Source organism: Carlito syrichta, unplaced genomic scaffold, assembly GCF_000164805.1.
Source record: "Carlito syrichta isolate Samal-C Ts95f unplaced genomic scaffold, Tarsius_syrichta-2.0.1 Scaffold304000, whole genome shotgun sequence".
Classification (NCBI taxonomy): Eukaryota; Metazoa; Chordata; class Mammalia; order Primates; family Tarsiidae; genus Carlito; species Carlito syrichta.
In genome coordinates this window covers 591,454-603,225 of record NW_007248096.1, presented here as the reverse complement: position 1 = coordinate 603,225, position 11,772 = coordinate 591,454, and the positions used below count along the sequence as shown (strand labels likewise).

Sequence of the window (11,772 nt, the reverse complement as noted above, 5' to 3'; positions counted from 1 at the left end):
TGCTATGAGGCTGTTAAGGCCAGGTGCGGTGGCTCACACCTATAATCCCAGCACTTTGGGAGGCCGAGTTGAGAGAATTGCCTGAGCTCAGGGATTCGACACCAGCCTGAGCAACTTGGTGAGACTTTGTCTCTACGGTAAATTAAAAAAAAATTTAGCCAGGCATGGTGGCACATGCCTGCAGTTCTAGGAAGACTTGGAAGGCTGAGCCCAGTAGGTCGAGGCTGCGGTGGCTGTGAGTGTGCCACTGCACTCCAGCCTCGGTGACAGAGTGAGACTCCAACTCCAAAAAAAAGAAACCAAAACAAAACAACCACAACAAAAAAACTGTCAGGTAGGAAACAGGCACAGTGGCTCATGCCTGTAATCCTAGAACTTTAAGAGGTCAAGGTGGGAGAATTGCTTGAGGCCAGAAGTTTAAGACTAGCCTGGGCAACATAGCAAGACTCAGTCTCTACAAAACATTAAAAAAATATATTTTAGGCTGGGCTCGGTGGCTTAGCCTGTAATCCCAGCACTTTGGGAGGCTGAGGTGAGTGGATTGCCTGAGCCCGTGGGTTCGAGACCAGCCTGGGCAACTTGGAGAGACCTCATCTCTACAGTAAAAATAAAAAATTAGGCAGGCATGGTAGCACGCGCCTATGGTTCTGGTTACTTGGAAGGCTGAGGCGGAAGGATCACTGGAGCCCAGCAGGTCGATGCTGGGGGTGGCCATGAATGTGCCACTGTACTCCAGCCTGGGTGATGGAGTGAAACTCCAACTAAAAAAAAAAAAAAAAAAAAATGCAAGTAAATAAATAATAAATATTTAAGCAAAACAAAACAAACCTGTCAGATGGCTGGGCATGGTGGTTCACACCTGTAATCCTAGCACTTTGGAGGCCATGGGAGGATTGCCTGAGGTCAGGAATTTGAGACCAGCTTGGGCTCAAAAAAAAAAAACAAAAAAAAAAGCCAAGCGTAGTCCCAGCATGGCCTGTAGTACCAGTTACACAGGAGGCTGAGATGGGAAGATTGCTTAAGCCCACGAGTTTGAAGCTGCAGTAAGCTGTGATTGAGTTACTACATTCTAGCCTGAGCAACAGAATGAGACCTTGTCTCAAAAAACAAACAAACAGCCCCCCAAAACAGTCAAATATTTTAGTGGAATGATGTCCAAAGTATACTACTAAGTGAAAAAGCAGATTGAACATATTTTGAATTCTGTTTCTATGTTAGAATAATATAGGAAAAAGTTTGAAGGAACACCAACAAACCAGTAACAGTGATTCTTTCAAAGAGAGAAGAACTACTTCTGGGGAAGATTTTTACTTTCTATATTTCTAAACTTTTTGAATTTTTTTTAAAAAAGTGCATGTTTAGCAAGAATAACCAGAAAAAAAACCCTACTAAAATCAAAACAACATACAAGTAATATGAAGGGAAATACTCTGTTGAAGCCTGTAACTAAGACCTTAATTGGGATGAACAGCTGAGATAGGATTAATGACTGATGTGAGGGTGTGAGAAGGATGGTGATTATTCTTCTGTTAGAAAGCAAAGTTGGGGCTAGTAAATCTGGACGAAAATCCAGTAACAGAATGAAGAGGATAAAAATACAGAACAGGTCCTTTTCAGAAGGATCTTTGGAGTAAAAACCTTCAAACTAAGGAGACACCTGAAAAGCAGGTGGGCCAAAATAAGACCACACATACTCACACATACACATTCATGCTTTGGTTTATTCTGTAGAAAGTCTGATGTGAGAATGAGATTTCATTTCAAATCACATACTCTAACATAGTTTTCAAAGCCCCAGCCAAAAAGAGAAATACAGCCCTGCGGTTGGTCAGGATTACCTGCCCAGGAACAGGTCACTAAGTGTGGTGCTTGAGGGTGCGGCCTCCATGACTTACATGCTGAAGAGTTACCTAACCGCAGGGTGGAATGGGAAACTCAGTCCAAAACAACTTGCCCTTGGGCTCAGGGCCACACCCGGGCTCTGCCGAGTCATGCGCCTGCACTAATGTGACCCCCAGTTTGTTCTAAACTCTGCACCTGCTCTCAGCTCCCCTTGCCTGCCTGCTGCTTGGGTGGGGCTCTCTCTGACTCAGGTCTTCCCAGAAGAGGGGTACTTTCTTGGATAGGGAGCAGGTCAATTTATTTATGAAGACAAGCTGTAATCAATTAGCCGGGTGTAAGTTCCAAGCTGCATGAACTCCAGCCGCCCCTAGGAGGAGACAACATATCACACATCTCAAAAGAGTGGTTAGGTGATTGCTTGGATAGGTTGGGCCTAAATTGTACATTATAACCAACTGAGGCCAATGTGCTTCCCTTTAAAGTTTATTCTTTTATATCCAGACTTCCTTGTTTCCTGACTTAAATATGACAGTTCTTCAATTTCAAATCCTCACCTATTAAGAGAATGTTCAAAACTACACCAACTCATCTCACCCACAGTGGTAGGACAATGGGAAGACATCTTAGGGAGTAGATCTTCTCACTCTTCTAGTTATATAACATAACAATTTATCAGTCAACAGGCAAATGAGAAGTTTTCATGACCCTAAGAATCCTCTAAAGTATGTTTTTTAAAACTGCCTGCAGATCATTAATCAGTCAGGAGGGAATGAGAGACTGAAGTTATGCTAATAGGCACAAGCGTGCATGTTTCAGAGGAAGTGGCTGACATCACAGCGGTGCTGCCCAGCAGGGATTTCCTTCTTTTCCTGGGGGAGATAATCAACAAAAAATATTGGGTTGGGACTCTGGAATTTAACTGATACCTACCTGTAAAAAACAGAAAAATCTCAATCTAAAGATAGGTACAATGCTGCTACCTTGTTCATTTTTGCAATAGGACCTACAGGGAGAGCTGTAGCCAGCTCTCTGATTCATCATTATCTTTGAAGCACTACTAATTCCATGTGTCCCTTCCTGATACTTTCCCTTCTCCTTTCCACTCAGGGGTAAACTGCATCCTAAAATCTGGGTTTAGTATTCCTTTTCTTTAATGTATCACACATTTTGTTCTTAACAAAATACTGCTTCACTTTGTATGTTTTGAACTTTACATAAATGAAATCATACTGTATGTATTCTTCTACACCTGACTTTTAAAAAAAGATTAATCATTGTGGGTAAATGCAATCCACAGAATGCAATCAATCTGCCACAATTTATGTATCCATTCTGTTGATTAACAATTTTGGCTATTACAAACAACACTACCATGGACATTCTTGTGCCTGGTACACACCAAAGTTTCTCAAAGGGGTTATATATAGGAATGAAAAAAGTGGTACATAGGGTATGTGTGTATCATCAGTTTTATTTGGTAACACTAAACTGTTTTCCAATGAAGCTTTGTCCAGAGCCAATTTATTCCAATGTGCCACCGGTGGTAGGGACAGAAGTAAGACATTAGATCATATCCATTATTTTAAACTGTTAACTTTTATATCCAGCTGACTCCACCCCCCACTCCAGGAAGGCAGCAAGTAAACAAGTTGCCAAAAAAGAACTGCAGAGTTGGTCTATAGCCTGGATGATGTAACCAAGTCTCAGATCCTTTTTCCCCTTGAGTGGCCTCTGACCTGAATTTAGATTCATGTAAACACACAGACATACACGAGATGACTAGGCCACTCTGAGCAAGATTTTGGCCTTTTACTTAGTGAGTGAACAAGAAGGAAATTTAAATGACAGGATGCATAAGGCATCTCATTCTCTTGCCTCCGCTTTCTTATTGTTTGTTATATGTTCGGTAAAGCATCAACTGTTTCAGAAAGTTATATATAGGAAAATACTGCTAAAAACGGAGTGCTTGTTACTATGGTTCCAACTACTTTGAAGGTTAAGGCAGGAGGATGACTTGAGTCCAGGAGTTAGAGACCAGCCTAGGCAACGTAGTGAGAACCTGTCTCTTAAAAAAGAAAAAAAAGTACTTGTAGTTACAGTAAAGTCAGACTACTTAGGTTAATTTTTAGTGTACTTAGGTGTCTGTATAAATGAAGAGAAAAAGCACTGAGTACTTTCTGTGTGCTGTGCGTCGTCCTAGATGCTTTAAGATTATTTAACTGAGGCCAGGTGTGGTGGCTCACAGCTATAATCTAAGCACTTAGGGAGGCCAAGGTGGAAGGACTGCTTGAGCCCAGGCATTTGAGACTGGCCTAGGCAACAGAGTGAAACCTCATCTCTAAAAAAATATTTAAAAATTAGTTGGGAGTGGTGGCACATGCCTGTAGTACCAGCTACTCGGGAGGCTGTGGTAGGAAGATGGTCCAAGCACAGGTGATTGGGGCTGAGGTGAGCTGTGACTGTGCCATTGCACTCCAGCCTGGGTAACAGAATGAGACCCTGACTCAAAACCAAAACAAAACAAAAAACAGATCATTTAACTGAAAAGCTATTTAAAGAAAATCCCTTTAAACCTCAATTGTACTTGGCTATCACTGACCAGGAATCCACATCCTTTCGTTCTCAGATTCCCTGCTGCTGGCTGACCACTGTGCATCAGTTAACTAGATCTCAATGTTTCCACCAGCAAAGCCAGGTAAAAGGCAACCCTGCCTCCTATGGCCCTTGTGACAGGGGCATTCAAAGAATCAAAACTGACTTTTCTGAGGACATGTGGCACACACCTCCCTGGCCACCACCCAATTTTTCGTCCTTGCCCCCTATACACTGAAACCTAATATCACAGAAACATGGTCCAGCTTGCAAATGGTCTGCCTGAAATCTGACTCTGTCTAATGGAACATAAATCTGCCAGATACCTGAATGATCAGAGGACAGAATAACAAACAGGGCTACTGGTAGTTTCGAAGAATTTCAAAGCACATACACACATCCCTCCTCTTGTTTTTCTCCCATTACCCACTATAAAAACAGAAAAAGCAGTGGCTTACGCCTGTAATCCAGCACTTTGGGAGGGGGAGGCGAGAGGATTGCCGGAGTTCAGGGGTTTGAGACCAGCCTGGGCAATTTGGCAAGACCTCGTCTCTACAACAAATAAAAAATTAGCTAGGTGTGGTGATGTGCCTATGGTTCCAGCTACTTGGAAGACTGAGGTGGAAGGATCACCTGAGCCCAGCAGGTCGAGGCTGCGGTGGCTGTAAGTGTGCCACTGCACTCCAGCCTGGGTGACAGAGTAAGACTCCTATTCAAAAAACCCCCAAAACTCAACCAACAAACCAACCAAACAAACAAAAAAAACCCAGAGAAAATAAAATCAGATATGAATAGTATCAGTAGCTTTTTGATACCTTTCTTTTTAAGTCTAAAGGGGAATATTAAATATTAGCTTTCTCCAGGCTCTTAATGATATAATGAAAGAGAAAAAGTCCCTTGCATTTCAGAGGGGCTGACACTGCTTGGCCCATAGCTTCATACTCTGATTAAGACTGTAATCAATTCATAAATCACTACATGAACTAGGTATCATTTTATAAGCTTCCCTTGTACTAAGAGGTCAAAGCACTAAGCTAAGTCTTCCAACAGAGAGCTTCCACTTCAAATTAAACACCCAGGGCCACTCTGGATAACCATGGAGCTAGAAAATGCTAGGATCGGGGCTCTGTCTCTTTGAGAAAACCACTACATGCCTCCTAGGAGAAGATATAAAATACAAGATCCAAACCCCTAGACAGAAAATGGAATTTCTTTGCAAACAGAATGAGTGGGAGTTTCTAAGGATTTTTCTCTCTTGCTTACTTAAACTGCAAGGCTTGATCGAGCTTCAGACAGTCACCGAAGTCTGGGAATTCTTTTTTTTCCCCTTTTTTAAATGGTCTGATATTTATTAGTACTTTGATCAGAGCAATCCAAATCTATCGTATGGAAGTTGTTCTGGAATTCCAGGTTGTCTCTTAGATTGTAGGCTTCAAGGCCTTGGTTTGTCATACAGGATCAGGTTTGCCCAGGAGATAGACCTACAGCTGGACCAGCAAGGGTGCTAAGAGAGGAACCTTGTCTTACTAACTCGTGCCCTGTGGGTAAGAGATACTGATACAGACAGTAGAAGGAAGAGCTGGATACTTCACTGTCATCAGGAAGACTGTGTAGTTTTATGATTTGGTCTATGTCATAGGCATCAGAGGATAAAAGAGAAACTGAAGCCACCAGCTTCTCCAACAGAGAATTTTGCATTTGAAAATCACTTATGAGACACTCAATGAAGGTAGAGTCCCATGCTCAATTGAAAGGGTCTAAGGACTGAGGTAGAAGGGAGATGTAGAAATCTGAAACCACAGGAAAAAAGAAATAAGGATTAGTGGCTGTTCTGGGTGAAACAGGAATATTCCTCTTTACTGGACGGAACTGGTTTGATTGCTTTGGTGATTACTGTTGCTGCTGCTTCTTCAATTTGCATCACCTATTCCTGAGCCAAACCTTTACTGTTGACTCCACTAAGTTGAGTTTCAAAGCTAGTTCCTTCTGGAGATTTTTGTCTGGAAACATGGTCTGGTTAAACAGCCTTTAACTCTGCATGCTGTTTATGGGTGAATGAGGTATTTTCTTGATGGCATCAAGTTCATGCTGAAATCATTTATGTTGATAAAAGAGTCTGACTGGAGATTCTCTGGGGTCATTCTGTTTATCAGGGTTTCTGAAACCTGAGCTGGAAGGCCTGTCATGAATCCCCTTGGACTGCCCACTTTCAATCACGCCTGGTGTGTCCCTCTCTGGAAATGCCATTTCTTAAGTGTGAAGGATTCTCTTTCTTTGCTTTTCTAAGGAGGCAGATCCTGGAGCAGCACTTTGGGGTTGGGCAAGAGTCTGTTGGGCCCAGTTCACTTGGCAGTTAGTCTACAAGTTGCCAAGGTTTCTTAATAACACATCATAAATTGTAGGCTAATGGCGTATACCCAACAGCTATTTTTCTTACTGTCAGAGGCCTGATTTGGTTTGATATTCACAGTCCCATGAGCTCAGGAAATATGGCACTCCCCTAGCTCCAGAGGACAAATGTGAAAATGTTTTAGCCAGTCCTGGAAATTCCATATGGTTTTAGCCATATGACCCAGTCCTGGCCAATGGGTCCTGAGGGGAAGTCTATGGGGAGCTTCTGGGAAAGGTCTTCCTCTCTAACTAAAATGCACCTTTTCTTCAGCCAGATGCTATGCGATTTTCATGCAGATGCCTAGAAATGTCACAGACATCTGGCAATTATGAGACAATCTCAAGGACGAGGCCATTAACAGAAAGATGGAGAGTGCTAGAGTCCTTGATTACATCACCACTGATTCATTACAGAAACTATTTCTGTGCCTGTTATAGGAGATGATAAATGGTCCAACTTTTTAAACTACCTATAGCTGGGGATTGGGCTGTTTATCTTGTATTTGCCCCTGCAGGTCCACTTTTCAGCTTCTTTACTCCGTTCTCTGCCATGGAAGCTGATCTATGGGACTACAACAGGCTCCACTGTTTGCCTAATGAGAAGCCCCAGAAGGAGACTGGTGGGAAGAAAATGAGGGCAGGGTATTTACTCCCCTAGCTTCCTACGCACAGGGCCACCTCAGGCTAGTTGTGCCCCTTCCACAGAGGGTTATTGCTTGTCTCTTAAAGTGCCTTTCTCTGATAGGATTCTCCTTCCAGGATCTATTTAACCGCTTCCCCCCCCCCGCCCAGGACCTAAGAGCCATTAACAAACAGTCCTGATGATACAAGTCTCATGATTCTACCACAATGCCACACCTTTGCAAAGGTCTCTTTATAAAACCCTCCTCAGCAGGGCACAGGTGGCCTCATGCCTGTAATCCCAGCACTTTAGGAGGCAGAGGTGGGAGACTTACCTGGGCCCAGGGATTCAAGACCAGCCCGGGCAACTTAATTATAGACCTCGTCTCTACAATTTAAAAATTATCTGGGTGTGGTGGCACGTGTTCCAGCTACTTGGAAGGCTGAGGCAGAAGGATCTCCTGAGCAGGTTGAGGCTGCAGTGGCTGTGAGCGGAGTAAGACTCAGACTCAAAAAAAACCAACAACAACAAAAAACAAAATCTCCTAATCTGAGTGTGCTGTTTCTTGTTGAGATCTTGATTGATGGAGAAATCTAGTAACTTGCATCCAAAAGCAGCCTATATTATCCCTAGTACTATATTCTAGTGCTTAAGCTTAATACAGAAAATTTCAGAACACTTCCCATTCCAGTTTCTAAGGGAGTGTGGGTGGTAGGAGGCAATGGTTGATGAGAAGCACATCTGAATAACCCTCAACAATCCATGATGATCATTTATACACATATTAATTCACAATAATCCTGTAAGGTAGAGCTCTTGATTTCCATTTTATAGATGGGGTCAGGTGAGGATCAGAAACGTGAAGTAACTTCTCAAGGTTGCAAGAAGGGGGTGAACCAGGAATGGAAGCCTGAACTACTGGTTCAAATTCTGTGCTTTTTTTCCTCCCCAGGGCTTGTTCCTCCTTCTCCATCAAGCCCAGGAAGTAGAGATGAAATGAAAAAAGGAAGGGAAAGGGAAGAGAAAGGGAGATTTCTGGTTTATGCTGCCCTTCTTATTCTCATCTAAGATTGTTCTAAAATTCCTTTAATATCTAAGAAAAACCACATTTGCTTAAAAAAAAAAAAAAAAAAGAACCCAACCCAGCAGCTTGCAGTAGCCTGGGATTCCAGAATAAATACTGAAATTGGCAGGACACATAGTATCCTTCCTCTCAATGGGTCACGTGAGGACATTGCCTAACATCCGTCATGTGTGTCTGGGAATATATATTTATATCTTGTCAAACCCTTAGATGCCTCTTTCTTATGCTAAAGAGAACTGCCATGTCTTACATTCTGATCTGATCTAAAAATGCCATCAAAATCTGGCCCTAAAGATCCAGAAATTCTTTCAAACAGAGGAGGTTTGAGTATCCCAGCTTCCTAAGAGAACGGCTCAGATGAAATTATGCCAAATGCTGAGTAAATGGGAGGGGTTTTTTTTAGTGGAAACCATAATGCTATGCTGTGGCCACATTTTCACAATACTTCAGGGGTGGGAGGGTAGTCCCTCTGCCTGGATAGGCTGGAAGGCTATTTAACGTTTTGTCAGGGAAACACAGTCCAGATTCAAAAGTCAAGACCAAATCATGAGACTCGTTGGAGTCAAACCCTGGCACTAGCCCCAAATGCTTCTAGACAGCTGTGCCTTTACCCTAATACAGCCACCTAGAACATGCCTACATGGAAAAAAACAGCAAAATCTGGTGGACCATAGAATTTCAGCATGTGGCATCTCAGGAAATTGATCCTTAAACTGTTTAATATCTGATGCTTGTTCCCAAGAGCAGCTAAGGTGGCTTTCTCCAGCAAAGAAGTAATAATATATTGGAATAAATTCAATTGCCAAATTATTATTGAAAACAGCTGTCTCTTATTGATATAGGAAGATATTCAAGACCTAGTACTGGGTGAAGAAGTAGGCTGCAGAAGTTTTTTGAGAAAAAAATATCCATCAAAATATGTGATAGTGTAAAACTTAGAGCAATAGGTATGGTAATGCCAACTGTTCTCTGAGGGTACTGGGCTCATAAATTATTTTTTCCCTTTGTAATTTTTTGCATTTTTGCAAAGCATATATATATGCAAAAGAAAATAAGGAAGAGCTGTTTCTGGGAAGTACCTTCATATCACAAAAGAATTGATACACATCCCAATTCTTATTTGTCATATTATCAAAATTACTGGAGAAGACTCAGTGAAAACCAAGCATTGAGAAAAAGAAAATACCCAAAGTCGCAGCAGGTATTTTTTTTTAAAGGATGGGCCAAAATTTTTCTAAGAATCTCAGCTAAGTCTAGCATTATCTTGGGAGTAATCGGTATCCATTTTTATAAGGCAGCTGCATCTAGTCTTATAAGATATTGAAAGTGTTACAAAGTAGTGTTTCCATTCTTTTGTTTAATGATATCAACCTGAAAGATTAAGTGCTTAATCTTCCATGCTAATCTTAAATGCTTACACTTATTTTTTAAGAACTGGATTGATAGAGAAAGAAATCTTTTTTCAAAAAGTTACCATATCCAAATCAGGATAAGAACTAGCTGCAGAGAAGGACATTATACCTTGTCTTAGGAAGCCTACAGGAAGAAGAATCCGAGAAAGTCACTTAAGGACTCACCTTGCCAGCAAGATCCCCTGGTACTCTTCTAGTTGTCTCATGAAGCTAGGATTGGGCTTGGTCACTGTTCGTCTTTCCTTCACATAGTCATAGGCTCGGTCCAGATTCCAGCCATATTCTTTCATTGCATAGGCAATCACGGTGGAGGCTGAGCGACTTACCCCCATCTTGCAGTGCACAAGACATTTAGATCCATGTTTCCTAGTTTGGGGAATTGAGGTAAAGAACAGAGGAAAATACAATAGTGAGTAGATTTAAAAAGTTGGGTTCTGAGCCGGGCTCGGTGGCTCAGCCTGTAATCCCGCGCCTTTGGGAGGCTGAGGTGAGTGGATTGCCTGAGCCTGCGGGTTCAAGACCCGCCTGGGCAGCGAGACCTCATTTTTACAATAAATAAAAAAACCAGCCGGGCATGGTAGCACATGCCTGTAATTCCGGCTACTTGGAAGGCTGAGGCGGAAGAATCGCCGGAGCCCAGCAGGTGGAGGCTGTGGTGGTCGGAAGCGGCCACTGCACTCCAGTCTGGGTGACAGAGTGAGACTCCAACTCGGAAAAAAAAAAAAAAAAAAAAAAAAGGTGGGTTCTGGCTTTTTCCAGGTCTCCTGTCCTGCCCTTCCATTTTTTTTTTGGCATGCAATCCTCCCACCTTGGTATGCTCGTACACATCTATAATCAAATGTCTGGGTAGGGTAGGCAGCTCTAGTGTACTTTTAAACAATATTCAATGTTAATATTATTTTTCTTTAATTAATTCAGTAAACAATTACCAGGCACTTGCCATGTGTAAGACAATGTATAAGGTGCTGGGATGCAAAGATAAGTAACAAATAGCATTTACCCTAAAGGGTAGAATTCAGTAGGAGAAACAATTAAAATTCAATATGGTAAGTTCAATAGCAGTTGGCCACAGAGTATAGGAGTGTTTTGAATTCAGACTGCTGCCCATTTTGCATGGGGAGGAGGTCACTTCCCTCCTGGCCCCCGGGCATGTTTCACAGTTGGCACTTTCCTGGTTACAGGTATGGCAGTGATTCATCTAATTTATTCAAATGTTATAAGCTGTTTCCAGTTTAAGTTCCAGTAAGGGTTCTATTCCTGAAGGAAAGAACAAATCAAGTGAAACTAACCCTCCTCTCTACTCAGATATAGCTCTGGATATTGTGTTTCACAACATTATAACCTGTCCTTTTTTTTTAAATCTAGAGTCTCACTTTGTCACCCAGGCTGGAGTACAGTGGCATGCTCATGGCTACTGCAGCCTCGACTTGCTGGGCTCAGGCGATCCTTCCACCTCAGTATTCCAAGTAGCTAGACCTACAGGTGTGCACCACTGCATCCAGCTAGTTTATTTATTTATTTAGTGTAGCGACAAGGTTTTGCCAAGTTGCTCAGGCTGGTCTAGAACCCCTGGGCTCAGGCAATCCTCTTGCCTTGGCCTTTCAAAGTGCTGGGATTACAGGCGTGAGCCACAGTGCCTAGCCAACCTGTCCTGTTTAGGGACTGACTGGCTATACAACCTGAGGAGTTGGATGGGAACATGTGATACACCACATGGCTTTCTCAGTGATGACAATGGAATAAAGGACAACTACTTATTTTTCTTTTCTTTTTTTTTGAGTCAAGAGTCTTACTCTGTCACCCAAACTGGAGTGCAGTGGCATGCTCAC

The 11,772-nt window shown here is 42.4% G+C and overlaps 1 protein-coding gene across 2 annotated transcripts in view; it reads right to left on the bottom strand.

The window, feature by feature from the left end:
- SSH2 (slingshot protein phosphatase 2) overlaps positions 1-11,772 on the bottom strand; it is a 293,047-nt gene that overhangs the window by 6,473 nt on the left and 274,802 nt on the right. For both annotated transcript variants that reach the window (XM_008059339.1, XM_008059340.2), the window contains one exon: positions 10,109-10,309. In XM_008059339.1, coding sequence (XP_008057530.1) covers positions 10,109-10,309 — 201 coding nt within the window. The remainder of the gene's footprint in view (positions 1-10,108; positions 10,310-11,772) is intronic.